The following is a 17,147-nucleotide window of genomic DNA, read 5'->3' as shown; positions in this document are numbered from 1 at the left end:
GGGGAGTCATTCATCATCATCATAAATTGAGGTTCTTGTCCATGTTCCAGATATAGACATTTTTTGCTAGGAAAATGACTGTACTTTGGCCAGTAATTAGTTTATTTATTTTGTAAATATAGTTACAATACATTTAAATACACAACACTAATAGTTTATTTTCTAAAAACAATCTTTAGCACATTACTTTAAAAATACAAATGTACTTAAAATACATTTAAATACAATACACTAATAGTGTATTTTATAACACTACACTTTAACACATTACTTTTAAAATATTAATGTACTTAAAATAGACTTAAAATATAATATACTAATAGTATATTTAACAATACCACACTTAAGCACATTACTTTAAAAATACAAATGTATTTACAATACATTTAAATACAATACACTAATAGTGTATTTTTTAATAAAACACTTTAGCACATTACTTTTAAAATACAAATGTACTTAAAATAGACTTTAAATAGAATATACTAATAGTATATTTAACAATACCACACTTAAGCACATTACTTTAAAAATACAAATGTATTTACAATACATTTAAATACAATACACTAATAGTGTATTTTATAATACTACACTTTAACACATTACCTTTTAAAATACAAATGTACTTAAAATAGACTTAAAATTGAATATACTAAAAGTATATTTAACAGTACCACACTTAAGCACATTACTTTAAAAATACAAATGTACTTACAATACATTTAAATACAATACACTAATAGTGTATTTTATAATACTACATTTAAGTACATAACTTTTAAAATACAAAGATACTTAAAATACACTTAAAATATAATACACTAATAGTATACTTTATAATGCTACACTTTAGCACATTACTTTTAAAATACAAATGTACTTAAAATACATTTAAATAGAATATACTAATAGTATATTTAACAATATCACACTTTAGCACATTACTTTAAAAATACAAATGTATTTACAATACATTTAAATACAATACACTAATAGTGTATTTTATAATACTACACGTTAACACATTACTTTTAAAATACAAATGTACTTTAAATAGACTTAAAATTGAATATACTACTAGTATAATTAACAATACTACACGTTAACACATTACTTTTAAAATACAAATGTACTTAAAATATATTTAAATACAATACAATAATAGTGTATTTCATAACACTACACTTAAGTACATGACTTTTAAAATACAATTGTACTAACAATACATTTAAATACAATACACTAATAGTGTATTTTATAATACTACACTTAAGTACATAACTTTTAAAATACAAAGATACTTAAAATACACTTAAAATATAATACACTAACAGTATACTGTATAATGCTACACTTTAGCACATTACTTTTAAAATACAAATGTACTTACAATACATTTAAATACAATACATTAATAGTGTACTTTATAATACTACACTTAAGTACATAACTTTTAAAATGCAAAGATACTTAAAATACACTTAAAGTATAATACACTAATAGTATACTTTATAATGCTACACTTTAGCACATTACTTTTAAAATACAAATATACTTGAAATACATTTAAAATATGATACACTAATAGTATATTTGACAATACTACACTTAGCACATTACTTTTAAAATACAAATATACTTAAAATACATTTAAAGTACAATACACTAACAGTATATTTGATAAAACTATATTTAAGTACATAACTTTAATAATACAAATTATTTTAAAATATATTTAAAATACACTTAACTATAAGTATATTTTTAAATACCATACTTAAGTACTGTACTTGATAAGTAGAGTGTACTTAAAATATACTTTCAGAAAATTAAATATATTTAAAGTACACTTAAGTACACATTTTTTTGACCTGGGTTTGTTTTAAATATTGCGCATTTCATGCAGACTCGGGGAAAGAAAAATCAGCGTTATGGATGTGACAAAAATTTTGTTATGGATGTGACGCGTCTGAAATCCACATTTTATCTGGTTGAGAAATCTATGATAACCTTTTGATTATATTTAAGGACTCTGTATAAAAGTTAGAATTATCTCTTAAGTTCCTAAATAATAATTAAGATGGGTGGTGTTTTGCTATTTCATGGATTTTAGCATAGCCTAAAAGTCAGCTGTCAAAAAGTACAGAATTGCGCAAAATCACAGTAAAATGACCCTTTTTTTGGCCATTAACTTAAAGCTAACATAGTGAGTATGGAGGGACCTATAAGCTTATATGACACACCGGTTTAACTTATGTAACTTTCGTTTTATGTAGCGCCTTCCAAAACACCCAGGGACGCTTCAGAGTGTTGTGTTAGTGTGAGTGTGTGAGACAATTTCTTGTTTTGACAATGGTTGACATTTACATTGAATTGTCCCTGTCTGCATGACGGGCACAATGAGGTGTGTGTGTGTGTGTGTGTGTGTGTGTGTGTGTGTGTGTGTGTGTGTGTGTGTGTGTGTGTGTGTGTGTGTGTGTGTGTGTGTGTGTGTGTGTGTGTGTGTGTGTGTGTGTGTGTGCGCGTGTGTGTGAGTATCTGCATGACAGGCACAGGTCTGGTAGTGTGGTGGTTTTTCCTTTTGTCTTCCTTTCACAACTTAATTTAGTTTAGGTGACTCACTGTTGTGTATTCCATGCTGTTGCAGTAATTTGTAGAGACAAAAAAGAGCTTTCAAACATCAAAACCATCTGTGTGTGTGTGACTGAGATAGATTGGACAGGTACAGCCTGTTTGATGCAGTGGTCTGTGTGATGCAGTGTGTCTCTGTATTGGTCCGGTGTGTGTGTGTGTGTGTGTGTGTGTGTGTGTGTGTGTGTGTGTGTGTGTGTGTGTGTGTGTGTGTGTGTGTGTGTGTGTGTGTGTGTAGAGTAGAGTAGAGTAGAGAAACTTTATTGATCCCCAGGGGGAAATTCAGGCACACACACACACACACACACACACACACACACACACACACACACGCGCGCGCGCGCACGCCTAGAGGTTTCCCGATCTGGGCCAGTTTTGGCATCTCAGGCAGTCCAATCCCCAATAATGATGTGCTTCTTAGTGTCCTTCTGTATACTGTGAAACAAAGGACCTCCTCAGCCTGCCTGTCCTGCAGGTGAGTGTGTGTGTGTGTGTGTGTGTGTGTGTGTGTGTGTGTGTGTGTGTGTGTGTGTGTGTGTGCGTGTGTGTGCGTGCGTGCGTGCGTGCGTGCGTGCGTGCGTGCGTGCGTGCGTGCGTGCGTGCGTGCGTGCACGTGTGTGTGTTAGGGCTGCTCGATATTGGAAAAAATCAATATCACGATATTTTAAGCGATATATACGAAATTCCCAACCCCCGCCACTATTATCGTAGTGGAGTAGCACGCATAATGGCTTTCTAGTTTCTAGTGCTTTCTAGTAGCATAATGTCTAGTAAGTCTGCGTGAATGTAGACTTGGGGAGAGCGCGAGACTCGAGAGGCGTCTATTTTTCTCAACATAGAGCTAGTTCTGATGTACCACCCCTGCGTTTTGCTTAATCCCTTGGCTGCCATACTGCACCGTAGCGTTGCAAATGACAAATGACAAAATATCACGATATATGAATTTTGATATTGATATCACGATATATGATGAATATTGATATCGCGATATAAATACGATATATTGCACAGCCCTAGTGTGTGTGTGTGTGTGTGTGTGTGTGTGTGTGTGTGTGTGTGTGTGTGTGTGTGTGTGTGTGTGTGTGTGTGTGTGTGTGTGTGTGTGCGTGTGTGGACATGGACATGTATTGATGCAGTAAATGATATCCTCTGAAACTTACAAAATAGGGACGTGAAAAAAAACATTGTCATGACAATTATGAATGCACACAGTAACTGGCATGGAAGCTGTATTTTTACACATTTACTGAAGTATATATGGCAATGCATCGTAATAATACATGTATCGCAAGCCATCGTCATCTCTTATATTGCATTGTGCTACTGTATGTGGGTCAAAGACGTCTTTGTCATTCAGTGTTACGGACACCTTCCGCCGACTGTAACTGCAAAAAAACATGATTTTAAAATTGTTTCAAGTGAATGGATGACAGCTGAGGCTTTCATGAATTCCCTATAACAATAAATAAATAAAAGAGTCATGTTTTTTACAGTTACAGTCAGCAGAAGGCATCCTTTACACTGAATGACAATGCCATTTTGCACGGGGAGGGGAGGGGAGGGGAGGGGAGAGGAGAGGAGAGGAGAGGAGAGGAGAGGAGAGGAGAGGAGATAAGAGGAAAGGAGAGAAGAGGAGAGGAAAGGAGAGGAGAGAGAAGGAGAGGAGAGGAAAGGAGAGCAGAGGAGAGGAGATGAGAGGAGAGGAGATGAGCTACTGCCATGCCATACATACCAGTATGTTTGTTAAGATTCTACATAGGTGTTATGTTTATACAAAGGAACAATTTTGCAACAGCAGAGCAGGATTTTCAGATGTCGGGGCGTTTGATGCACCCTAGTGTGTGTGTGTGTGTGTGTGTGTGTGTGTGTGTGTGTGTGTGTGTGTGTATGTGTGTGTGTGTGTGTGTGTGTGTGTGTGTGTGTGTGTGTGTGTGTGTTGATGCAGTAAATTATATCCTCTGAAAATTTTATGAACAATTATGAATGCTACACAGTAACTGGCAAGGAAGCTGTACAGTATATTTGCACGTTTAATGAAGTATATATGGCAATGCATCGTAATAATACATGTATCGCAAGCCATCGTCATCTCTTATATTGCATTGTGCTACTGTATGTGTGCATCGTGAATGATGCTCATCGAATCTTGAACCCTTTAATCTTGAATCTTGCACACACTCTTGCGGCGACTGCACCCTGTGTGGTTAGAACGAATTTCCCCTTGGGGACAATAAAGGCTACTACAATGCCTAGTCCGGTACGGAATGCCTCGAACGACGTGATGATGATCTCTAAAGTGAATAACGCCCTGAAGCAGATGGGGTGTGGTCGGCGATGTCAAAGTCAAAGTCAAAAGTCACATTTCAACTCTGTGACATGTGACAATTAAAATATGACAACAAAAGGTCAGGCGCAGATAATGAGGTGTTGAGAACTGAGGAGAGGAGACTGTAGCTGATCCATCTGACAAGCGATGCAGTGATGAGACCTGAGAGACCAGTTTGGAGAGGAGAGGAGGAGGAGAGGAGGGGAGAGGAGAGAAGAGGAGAGGAGATGAGAGGAGAGAAGAGGAGAGGAGGAGAGAGGAGAGAGGAGGGGGGAGGGGAGGAGAGGAGAGGAGAGGAGAGGTGAGGAGAGGAGAGGAGAGGAGAAGGAGAGGAGAGAAGAGGAGAGGAGGGGACAAGAGAGGAGAGTAGAGGAGAGTAGAGGAGAGTAGAGTAGAGTGGAGCAGAGGAGAGTAGAGTGGAGCAGAGGAGAGTAGAGGAGAGTAGAGTAGAGTGGAGCAGAGGAGAGTAGAGTGGAGCAGAGGAGAGTAGAGGAGAGGAGAGGAGGGGAGAGGAGAGAAGAGGAGAGGAGATGAGAGGAGAGGAGCTACCGCCATGCCATACATATCAGGAGTTCCTTTCTGCCACCGTACGGCTGCCGTTCACATGCCTTTGAGACTAGCAGTGTACGGCTGCCATTCATTGGCCTTTGAGACTAGCAGCGTATGGCTGCCATTCATACGCCTTTGAGACTAGCAGCGGCAAAGAGTTGTCTAGTGGAGTAAGAGACCCCAAACCCTGCCCTCCTAAAGCAAAGGAGTAAGACCCCAAACCCTGCCCTCCTAAAGCAAAGGAGTAAGACCCCAAACCCTGCCCTCCTAAAGCAAAGGAGTGTGCTCAAGTTTGGCCTGCTAAGGTGATGTTGTCCCCTCCTCCTCCTTCTCTTTCTGTGATGTTTGGTGGCAACGACTTGTATAAGATATCGCACTATCGGGGTCGGACTCCGTTTATTCTCAACCTAAAGTCTCCAAAGGTCTCCTAACTTTAAAGTCTCCTAAAGGGGTGTTGACCTAGAACAGGGGAGGGGAACCTATGTCTGGAGGGCCAGGGGTGGGGAACCTATGTCTCGAGGGCAGCAGGGGTGGGGAACCTATGTCTCGAGGGCCAGGGGCGGGGAACCTATGTCTCGAGGGCCGTTTGTGGCCCTTGAGGCCGTTTTATCCGGCCCCTGATATATGACATTTTATGTAAAGAAAACTTAGAAAATACTTTTGCAATACAATTAAGTTATATGCAGGGGACCCACAGACCCATTCTGTCTTTGTGCGATTAGTGATGTTTGCATTAAGTTTATTTCCAGACACTAGTCTTTTTTTCAGTAGTTTATTGAGTCAGCAATATAAAAGAACAGCAATATATTAATAATATAAAACACAGTAGATGAACAATAAAACTGTCGTACCCCACCAAGAGAGACTCTGTAACACCTGTACATTGTAGTATTTTCTCATTTTCGTAGTTTCGTGAAAGTTTATAAAATAATAAACTTTAATTTTTATAGTATGCCCCAAGTACAGTCATTTTTGCAGCTAAAAATGCCTATTTCCGGAAATTCTAAATGTTCATGTATGAATGAATACTTAGAATTTGATGGTGGTGGTAAGTATTCATGAAAAAGTAACATTAGTGAATGGGTAGCATGAATTCTTGAAATAAACAACTAAAAAGTGTACCTTTTAAAGGTTAAAAGAGAAAAGTCAGTTTGCACCAAAACGCAGAATATACTAGCGTGAAAATAATACGCCTCTTCATGATGCCAGTCTGGCTAGAACCCTGTAATCCTGTAGAATACACAAAGAGATTCCTTGCAAAATGGTGTATATCCATTTTGGAGCATTTTGGGAAATTGAGTATTGGGCATTCCATTGCATTGTATTGCAAAATGCATGTTATCTAGGTTTAGAAAGTAACTTATGTTCTCACTCAAAACTTGAATGGCAAGAATTCACACAAGATGATAGGACTTCATTTCCCAAAATAAAATGCAAAGTCAAATGGTAGTTCTTACTCCAATGTTCTTACTAAGGATAGACCGATATATATATCGGTTCGATATCGGGCCGATATTTGAATATTTTAAGTGTATCGGTATCGGCCGATACACATGTGGTTTTGGCTGATGCACACAATTTTATTATTATTTTAGGTTATTCTGTTTTTTTAGAAGCACCAAGACACTTTATTTTTGTATTACTTGATTGTTAGACATTACTTGATTGTTAGAGTGGGTGTTTAAATGTTACAAGTTCTACCTCAATTTGATAATGTTAAAGGAATGTTTATTTTTAACTTGAGACCTGGAATATTTGTCATTTTTTAACCCATATCGGCCCCAAATATCGGGTATCGGAAATCGGGTATCGGCCAAGGGTGATGGAAAAAATATCGGTATCGCATCGGCCATTAAAAAACCTGTATGGGTCGACCCCTAGCAAGAATTCACACAAGATGATAGGACTTCATTTCCCAAAATAAAATGCAAAAGTCAAAAATGGTTGTTCGTACTCCAATGTTCTTACATGTTAATCCCTCTACAGAAGAAGGAAGTAAACATTTGGCCCTTGAGTGTGTTTGTGTTTGTGTGTGTGTGTGTGTGTCAGTCAGTCAGAGCGGGAGTTTCCTCTGTGTGTGTATCTCCTCTGGCAGTGTGTGTGTGAAGGCGATGTTGTCGTTGGCATGGTAACTCAGATATCCAGCAATCCTCCAATCACAGACCAGGTCCAAGCCCTGATCCCCGATGCAGAATGGGGTGTGTGTGCAGAATGGGGTGTGTGTGCACGAGCCGGTGTGTGTGCACGGGTCTGTGAACGAGCTCTTGTCCGTGTGAGTGTCGCAGCTGGAGTGTGTGTACGTGTGCGTGTGCTTGTGTGTGTCGCAGCTGGAGTGTGTGTGCGTGTGTGTGTCGCAGCATGCCCGTGTGTGTGTGTGCGTGGCCCAGTACGTGAGTGCTGCTAGCAGGCTGTTAGCGGCGGCGGCCCAGAGCGCGTTGTTGGAGACGTGGGCGGGAATGGCCATGCCCAGCAGGTCACTACTCAGGTGCACCAGCACGTACGGACACCAGTGCAGAGCCAGCAGCAACGCACAGCTCACACGCAGCGGGGGGAGGGGGCAACCGAGGGGGGGCAGGAGGGGGGCACGCAGCGAGGGCAGGGGCGCACCCAGGGGGGCAGGAGGGGGGCACCCAGGGGGGGGAGGGGGTTACCCAGGGGGGGCAGGAGGAGGGGGCCCACTGCCTCGTCATAGCTGGGGGGCGTCAGGTGGTGTGGTGTGCGGTCCTCGTCATAGCTGGGGGGTGCAAGGATGGCTGTCTTCTCGCAGGTGACAATGGTGTGCTCTGGGGTGTGTGGCGTGGGGGGGTCTGGGGATTGTGGCGTGGGGGGGTCTGGGGTGTGTGTGGCGTGGGGGGTTTCTGGGGTGTGTGGTGTGGGGGGGTCTGGGGATTGTGGCGTGGGGGGCTCTGGGGATTGTGGCGTGGGGGGGTCTTTACAGCTTGGGGAGTTATGGTGGTCTGGTGTCTTCACATGGCTGGATGTGAGCTGGTGTGGAGTCGTGTCCACGTAGCTGGGTGGTGTGTGATGTGGAGTAGTGGCTGGTGTGTGATGTGGAGTAGTGGCTGGTGTGTGATGTGGAGTAGTGGCTACGTAGCTGCTTGGGGGCTTGTAGTCCTTGATGTGATCAGCGTAGCTGGGAGGCGGTGTCCACGGCTGACGGCAGCTGTGATTGGCCAGCTGCTGTTGAGAGCTCATCTGATTGGCTGGTTGCTGTTGTAGAGAGCTGATGTGATTGGCCAGGCGAGCCCAGCGTGGGAGGTGCGTGGGGTTTGTGAGGAGTGTTGCCGTGGTGATGAGGAGGATGGAGAGGCAGAAGATGCTGATGAAGGGGCTGGTCTCCACGTGACACACCAGCATCCGCACCCCCACCCCCCCCTCCAGCATCAGCACCCCCACCCCCCCCTCCAGCATCCGCACCCCCACCCCCACCCCCCCCTCCAGCATCAGCACCGACGCGTCCGTGTGGAGCCACGACGACAGACCCGCTCCGGCCCACATCATCGCCACGACGACCACACGCAGCAGCGTCGCGCCACGCCCACTGACGATGCCACCGAGGCGGTTGCCACGGGTGATGCTGATGTGGTTGCCATGGGTGATGCTGGTCATGCCGTTGCCATGGGTGATGCTGTGACTGTCGCCAGGGGTGATGCTGATGTGGTTGCCAGGGGTGCTGCTGCTGCATGTGCGTGTGCGGTTGCTGTAGGCGGTGGCTGCGTAGTCGAGGGCGCCCAGGATGAGGGCGGGGAGCGGCAGGGCGGCGTAGACCGCAGAGGCGTGAGACAGCAAGGTGGCGGAGAGATGGAGACCCCGCCCCTCTAGCCACCACGCGGCCGTCAGCCCCGCCCCCAACAGGAAGTCGGCCAGCAGCAGGGAGGCGAGGTACACGCCCATCAGGGAGCGGCCGAGCGAGCCGCGGCACAGCCAGCCAATGAACACGCCCAGGAGCAGCTTAGTCGCCATGACGGCCGCATGCTGCTGCGTGCAATTGGCCCACCGGCTCTCCGCTGGCCACGCCCCCTCCTGCACGCTCAGCTCCGCCATTGTGCCGCCGTTGCTCGGCAACATCGGAACGGAACGCTGTTCTGGAACTCACTGGAGCGGAGCGCCTCCTGGGGGACAAGACAAGACATGACACCATTAGCACACACACACACACACAGTTTAGCACACAGGCACACATACTGTAGCTAGCATTTTGCTCACGCACACAAGCACACGTACAGTACTGTTGTTAGCACGTGCACACAAACACCCACACACAGGGGTCATGAATCACCTCATCAACTTCATTGGCTAATGAATTATCCACTAGTCAAAAAGAGAAAAACACGCACATCCGTCTCACAAAGACTGGGGGCGGCAGGACCAGCAAGAATACCATGAAAAACTGAACGAAAAGTCGGCGACACCAAGCTCCCGTTGCTCTTATTTTTAATGTGACGTTTCGGGCAGCATGACCTTCATCAGACATGTCAAAGATGTCAAAGTTGCAAAAATGATGACGCCTATCACTCAATTGGGAGCTTGGCTTTTGTTTGAATACAAGTGATTTGATTGTATTGGCTATGGGGCAACACATTGACTTATATACGTGGGCCACATATCCAGCATATGATACAGGAACGGCCGATGAACACTAGCCTGATTGTTGCGTCACTAGGAGGGCACGGCCTGGCTAGATGAACACTGAGTACCATGATTTGAGTGACATTACAGAAGTCTACTGATACGAGCATCTTTTGGGCACAAGTTACATTACATGACATTATAGAATTCTACTGATGCGTTATGGACACGCCCTTCCTGGTTATGGACACGCCCTTCTATTCCTGGTTGGGTCACATGACGTCTGCCTCAGGTAGCCAGCCGCCAGTTTCTGTCTTTTGTCTCTTTTCATCCCTCTCAGGCAACAGACACGCGTGTGTGTGTGTGTGTGTGTGTGTGTGTGTGTGTGTGTGTGTGTGTGTGTGTGTGTGTGTGTTCGTGTGTTCGTGTGTGTGTGTGTGTGTGTGTGTGTGTGTGTGTGTGTGTGTGTTCGTGTGTGTGTGTGTGTGTGTGTTTGTGTGTGGACGTGCCAAGTATGGAGAGTATTTACAGGGGGAGACATGTTGAAGGGGCTCCAGGTAGGATTAAAAGTTTCATTAATCAATGTCCCGAGTCAGTCGATGGTTATGTGAATCATTAGTAAGTGAAAGATGACGATCGATTCGCTGGCCGGGAACTTCAGTTCACGGTCCGCTGTCAGAAAACTCAAAATGCAACTTTTTGACAGAGCGTTCCGAACGAGTGTCGTGGGAAACACTTTTCATACGAAAAATTGCTTTACATGCTGTATTCAGATTTGTATCAACTGCTGGCATTCCGTGGTGAAAAACATTCTCACTGTGAGTTTATTTAAACAGCATTTTTTCATTACGACCCCTGCCTGTCTCTCTCCCAATTCACTTCTTGTCCACCTCTCACACTGTCCTATCAAATAAAGCCGAAAAAGACAAAAAAAATAACAATGAAAAAAAAATAAATCCGGCATCTAGCTGCATGTTTCTCTTGCGTGTCGCCTCAACCTGTTGTTCATGACCTCATGAGTCCGCTCCAGGTCTCTTCCTCCTGCTCCCCACTTTAGCAGTGTTGCCAGATTGGCTGTTTCCCGCCCAAATTGGGCTGCTTAGGATAGCCGAGTGCGGGTAAAAATGGCATTTAGCATGAAAACCTGCCCAATTTTTGTCACAGAAATCAATAGAATTGGGCGGGATTTTGTGCCTCTAGGCGGGTTTTTGAGCATTTTTTGGGCTGGAAATCATCAGCCCCATCTGGCAACCCTGCACTTTAGCCCTATACCCCTCCCCACCCCATTACAGCACAGACCTGAGGCTCCCCACACCGCTTACACACTGCAAGCGCGAGACGTCCACGTAACGTGTCCGGTACCAGTCTGAAACTGTTAGAATACATGATTGAAAACAGATCATGCTTGCACACAGGAGGCCTCGTGAGCGGCAGACCGGACATGTCCGCGTTGCTACTGAAAAACAAAACTCGAGTCTTTTTTCACTGCGAGGCCGTCCGTGTGCAATGCTCGGACTCCGTTGAAAATTAATGGCTGCTGCCCACGGATAGAACGTGGACGCTGACTGTGCAGTGTGAAAGGCAGCCCGAGAACCTCTCGGACTCGCGATGCTGCCGGACACGTTAAGTGAACGTCAATATCTCGGTGTGTTTCCACCGTTAGATTAAAGACTCTATCATTGAGACTTTCACTATATTAACGGACCAGTTCAGTCAATTTCAACATGCAGTTGTAATGCTCACACTACCCTGGACTTGTCAGTACCTGAGGTTTTTTTCTTCTTCTTCAGCCTTTTCCGAGATCTTGGTCATTGTAATGGGGGCAGCGCTTTGTTTACATTTCAAAAAAACATTTTTATTTATTCCCAAAAACATCTGAAAGGTTATACAACATCAGCAGACAACTAGCAAACAGCGATACCTTTTGGGAAAATATTTGGAGTAGGCCCATGTTAATTAAAAAAAAAAATGTAAACAAACGCTGTCCCCATTAGAATAGCTCATATCTCGGAAAGGGCTTAGCCGAAAAATGTGTCATCACCGGGAGCGTGAGCAATACAACAGCATATTGAAATTGACTGAACTGGTCCTTTAACGTCGCTATCATGGGTGTCATTTTAGGTGTGGATGGTGGAGACATGTCCATACCACTTTTGAGATGAAACTAGCTTGTCCCCACCACTTTTTCACAAATCTAATGCAAAAATAACAATTTTGCATTATGACAATTAACCATATGAATGTTCCCACCACTCTCCAAACCGAAGCTACACCTTAGGTTGCTATATTAAAGGAAGAGAAACAGGAGCTTGTTGCTGCAGACTTTTCCAGTTTTCATCTAAATCTAACTCTGCCATTCTAGTAAATGAAATCTATTGCTCGGCTATCGATGACGTGACGGCTTTATGAAAGAATGTCAAGGCTGCAGACGTCTTATCATTCGCAACTTGGATTAGCCTTGATGTGTGTACATGTCTTCATCTTAGCCACACACACACACACACACACACACACACACACACAACTTGGATTACCCTTTGTATGTGTATGTTTTCATCTTAGCCATTCTGACTGACGCATCAGGTGCTAAAAAGCAATGATCTTTAGTCTTCAACACACACACACACACACACACACACACACACACACACACACACACACACACACACACACACACACACACACACACACACACACACACACACACACACACACACACACATCAGTATTCAATGATCTTAAGTCTACAGCACACTCACATCAGCATTTTACAACGCTGACAAGCACACACACATACACGCATATACATGAGCATTCACAAAGCTGACAAGAACACACACACACGCGCGCGCGCGCGCACGCAGTCAGGCAGATAACCGCGATAGGCAGAAACGGCGCGCAAACTGTTCTCTCACACACACGCGCACACACACACACACACACACACACACACACACACACACACACACACACACACACACACACACAGCAATCAGCATTCACAATGCTAACAAGAACACACACACACACACACACACATACATGCACACACACACACAGACTGCCCGTGCACCAGTTCCAGTGCGTGTGATTGTCTGTGTTGTTATCTGTGATGGGTCAACCAGGCGCGGTCATTGCAGCCAGGTGCTGCTAATTATTGAGACTCTTGCCATCAATGTTTTGTAATTATGTTTGGAGTTTGCATTATGCTCTCCGCAACATTCCATTCTCCACTCGTGTCTGCCATTACTCTATAGTAGTAATGGGTGTTGATGCAAGCTCACAGTAATGTCAGATGTTTAAAGAGCTCTTAGAACACTACAGGAGAATAAACGAGTTGTGTCTGCCATTACTCTCCTGTAGTGTTCTAAGAGCTCTCCACCATCCACACCTAAAATGACACCCATGATAGCGACGTTTAAGGACCAGTTCAGTCCATTTCAATATGCTGTTGTATTGCTCATGCTACCCTGTGATGCCACATTTTTTGACTAAGCCCTTTCCGAGATATGAACTATTCTAATGGGGACAGAATTTGTTTACATTTTTTTTTTAATCAACATAGGCCTACTACAAACGCTAGTCATGACATCACCCATTACTACAACCTCTTACCGTTTAAAACATTTCAGAACTGCATCCCATTTTGTCTTTAGTTAAAATGACCACACACACAAAGAACTGTTTATATGGTCCAATTCCTGTCATGTGACCAAGGGGTTCAAATGGTGATTTTCATTCTGTGGGGAGATCTGAGCTGTTGGTGGTGAGGCATGTGTCTTGAGCTCTCACCACAGAGGTATCGCATTCGATTTCATTTGTTGATGCTCGCCAGATTCATTTCCTCCTCTTGACTGCATTTAGTCATTGATGTCCTTTTTAATTTTGGTTCTCATGCCATTTATTTTTGTTCATGTTTGTACACATGTTTTAAGTCCTTTTCTTTTGTAGTTTAGCTAGAGTTTAACTTTTGTTTGGTTGATGCCTCATGGCCTTCCCTTTGGGTTCAAGAAAATGTATAACATCATCTGAGAACTAGAAAACTGAGATCATCTGAGAACTAGAGAACTGAGATCATCTGAGAACTAGAGAACTAAAGAACTAGAGAACTAGAGAACCATTATCTGAGAACAAGAGAACTAGAGAACCATCATCTGAGAACTAGAGAACTAAAGAACTAGAGAACCATCATCTGAGAACTAGAGAACTGAGATCATCTGAGAACTACGACACAGTAGAGACAGACACAGACACAGTAGAGTAGGCAATGTTACCCTCAACAGTGTAGAATGGACAACAGAGACAGACACAGTAGAGTAGGCGACGTTAAAAATATAGCTATAGCTATCCCTATTTATGACTGAGGTGAAGGTGCGGTTTGGAGCTGTGTGCGTGTGCGCGTGCGTGTGTGTGTGCGCGTGCGTGCGTGCGTGCGCGTGTGTGTGTGTGTGTGTGCGCGCGCACGCTTGTATTCCTCTTGTAGTGTGTTTGACATGACACTGCATTACATTTACCAAGCTGTTGTAAGTTGGTGCGAGCATATTTTCAATGTGACCTACTGTTATTGTGTGTGTGTGTGTGTGTGTGTGTGTGTGTGTGTGTGTGTGTGTGTGTGTGTGTGTGTGTGTGTGTGTGTGTGTGTGTGTGTGTGTGTGTGTGTGTGTGTGTGTGTGTAAAAAGAGAGAGCGGGACATTACCGTGGTCAGGTGCAGGCTGCGTTCTGTCCTCCTGTGCGATGGTGTGTGTGTGTGAGAGTGTGAGGTGAGTGAGGTGTGTGTGTGTGAGAGAGGTGTGTGTGTGTGAGAGTGAGTGAGGTGTGTGTGAGTAGTAAGCCAGAGAGCGAGAGAGATAGCACTTAAGTTGAGGACTATGGATGGGGGTGTGTATCTGAAACTCTGCCCATTTCCTTGTATGACGGTGTGTGTGTGTGTGTGTGTGTGTGTGTGTGTGTGTGTGTGTGTGTGTGTGTGTGTGTGTGTGTGTGTGTGTGTGTGTGTGTGTGTGTGTGTGTGTGTGTTGCTGGTATCTATAACTTGCCTTGAAGGCTGGGCAAGGCCTTTTTGTTTGCTCAGTTTACACACACATTACACACAACACTGGCTGATCACTCTGTTCTCACACACACACACACACACACACACACACACACACACACACACACACACACACACACACACACACACACACACACACACACACAGGAAGTTGAATGTTTAACGTTAATGTAGAGAATACAGGAACTAAATGGCTCCAACGAAAATAAACAGTTCAACAGCACACACACTCAGACACACACGCAAACTCACACTCACACTCTCTCACACTCAGACACACACGCAAACACACTCTCACACTCTCTCACACTCAGACACACACGCAAACACACTCTCACACTCTCTCACACTCAGACACACACGCAAACTCACACTCACACTCTCTCACACTCAGACACACACGCAAACACACTCTCACACTCTCTCACACTCACACTCTCTCTCTCACATACACTCTCACACACACATCCACACAATAAATGTTTCAAATTCATGAATATAGCTGATAAACCTGCTGAACAGCCCCGTCCGTACACACACACACACACACACACACACACACACACACACACACACACCTGCCGCACTGCCCCGCCTGCCATAGATGAAATGCAAATGTGTGACGAGGAAGAGGCTTCAGGGGAGAGAGGCATTATTGAGGCTCACACACACACACACACACACACACACACACACACCTCGTCAGGCCAGTTTGGTGCTGTGCTGCTTGATTGTCGTTGAACTTGTTTGTGTTGTCGCCTGCCGGGATTCCGAACTACAGGTGGTGAAGATTAAGTATCCCTTAGAAACCTCACACACACACACACACACACACACACACACACACACACACACACACACACACACACACACGGCGTCGGCTGCTGTCATGACTTACCTGAGAGTTGAGGACCAGTCAGTTAGTCAATTGTGATGTATCGCTGTATCCCAGTCCTGTGGCAAGCCAGTTGTTCTGGTTGTGATGTATCCCAGTCCTGTGGCAAGCCAGTTGTGACGTATCCCAGTCCTGTGGTAAGCCAGTTGTGATGTATCCCAGTCCTCTGGCAAGCCAGTTGTGACGTATCCCAGTCCTGATGCTCCTATGGCAAGCCAGTTGTGACGTATCCCATATGGTAAGCCAGTTGTGACGTATCGCACTCCTGATGCTCCTATGGCAAGCCAGTTGTGACGTATCCCAGTCCTGATGCTCCTATGGCAAGCCAGTTGTGACGTATCCCAGTCCTGATGCTCCTATGGCAAGCCAGTTGTGACGTATCCCAGTCCTGATGCTCCTATGGCAAGCCAGTCATGGACTCTTCAGACAGCTGTGATGGTGTCAAGTGGTGTGTGTTTCTCTCTCACACTCAGACCCGTGCACGCACACACATGCACACACACACACACACACACACACACACACACACACACACACACACACACACACACACACACAGGTGTACGTACACGTTCAGCAGTGTGTAGTTTGTTCATCAACTTTCGTCCCTGGGCAACTGTGTTCTGTTGTTAGCGACCGCGTTCCATCCTCTTCAGAAGAAAGTCTACCAGTCTGACTATGTTCTCTCTCTCTCTCTCTCTCTCTCTCTCTCTCTCTCTCTCTCTCTCTCTCTCTCTCTCTCTCTCTCTCTCTCTTGCTCACTCACTCACCCTTTCTCTCTGACTCTCTCGCTCTCTCTCTCTCTCTCTCTCTGTTTCTTTGTGTGTGTGTGTGCATGTGTGTGTGCTGATGCTACGTAAAAGAATCAAATGCTTCTTCTCTTTCAGGCCTTCATGCTCCCATCCGCCCCCCTCACCACACACACACACACACACACACACACACACACACACACACACACACACACACACACACACACACACACACACACACACACGGCACTGCCAATTGCAGAGACAGATCTCTGCATTATCTTCTGAAACTCAGTCACTGCCCACATCCCTCACACACACACTGTACATGCACAGATTGCACACACACACACACACACACACACACA

General features: G+C 44.5%; 2 protein-coding genes across 2 annotated transcripts in view; one reads left to right on the top strand and one right to left on the bottom strand.

The window, feature by feature from the left end:
* The window catches only part of ppih (peptidylprolyl isomerase H (cyclophilin H)), a 40,629-nt gene that overhangs the window by 11,329 nt on the left and 12,153 nt on the right, over positions 1 to 17,147 (top strand). The gene's annotated exons all lie outside the window — the stretch shown is intronic.
* Positions 6,962 to 14,833, bottom strand: si:dkeyp-100a1.6 (mucin-2). The gene is made up of 4 exons (XM_063207740.1): positions 14,776 to 14,833; positions 8,927 to 9,621; positions 8,161 to 8,845; positions 6,962 to 8,071 (listed from the first exon to the last, which is right to left on the bottom strand). Exons 2-4 carry the CDS (start codon positions 9,575 to 9,577, stop codon positions 7,563 to 7,565), a joined length of 1,845 nt encoding a protein of 614 aa, XP_063063810.1. The 5' UTR covers positions 9,578 to 9,621; positions 14,776 to 14,833; the 3' UTR covers positions 6,962 to 7,562.

Source organism: Engraulis encrasicolus, chromosome 10, assembly GCF_034702125.1.
Source record: "Engraulis encrasicolus isolate BLACKSEA-1 chromosome 10, IST_EnEncr_1.0, whole genome shotgun sequence".
Lineage (NCBI taxonomy): Eukaryota > Metazoa > Chordata > Actinopteri > Clupeiformes > Engraulidae > Engraulis > Engraulis encrasicolus.
The sequence above is the reverse complement of the archived record's forward strand: the minus strand, read 5'-3'. Positions and strand labels throughout refer to the sequence as shown.

Excerpts from the sequence above, each read along its gene's own strand:
- si:dkeyp-100a1.6 (XM_063207740.1), bottom strand. The coding sequence starts at position 9,577 with ATGTTGCCGAGCAACGGCGGCACAATGGCGGAGCTGAGCGTGCAGGAG. Across the intron at positions 8,846-8,926 it reads AGGGGGGGGTGGGGGTGGGG|ACCAGCCCCTTCATCAGCAT; the intron begins GTGCGGATGCTG and ends TGTCACGTGGAG. Across the intron at positions 8,072-8,160 it reads CCTCCTCCTGCCCCCCCTGG|GTTGCCCCCTCCCCCCGCTG; the intron begins GTAACCCCCTCC and ends TGCCCCCCCTCG.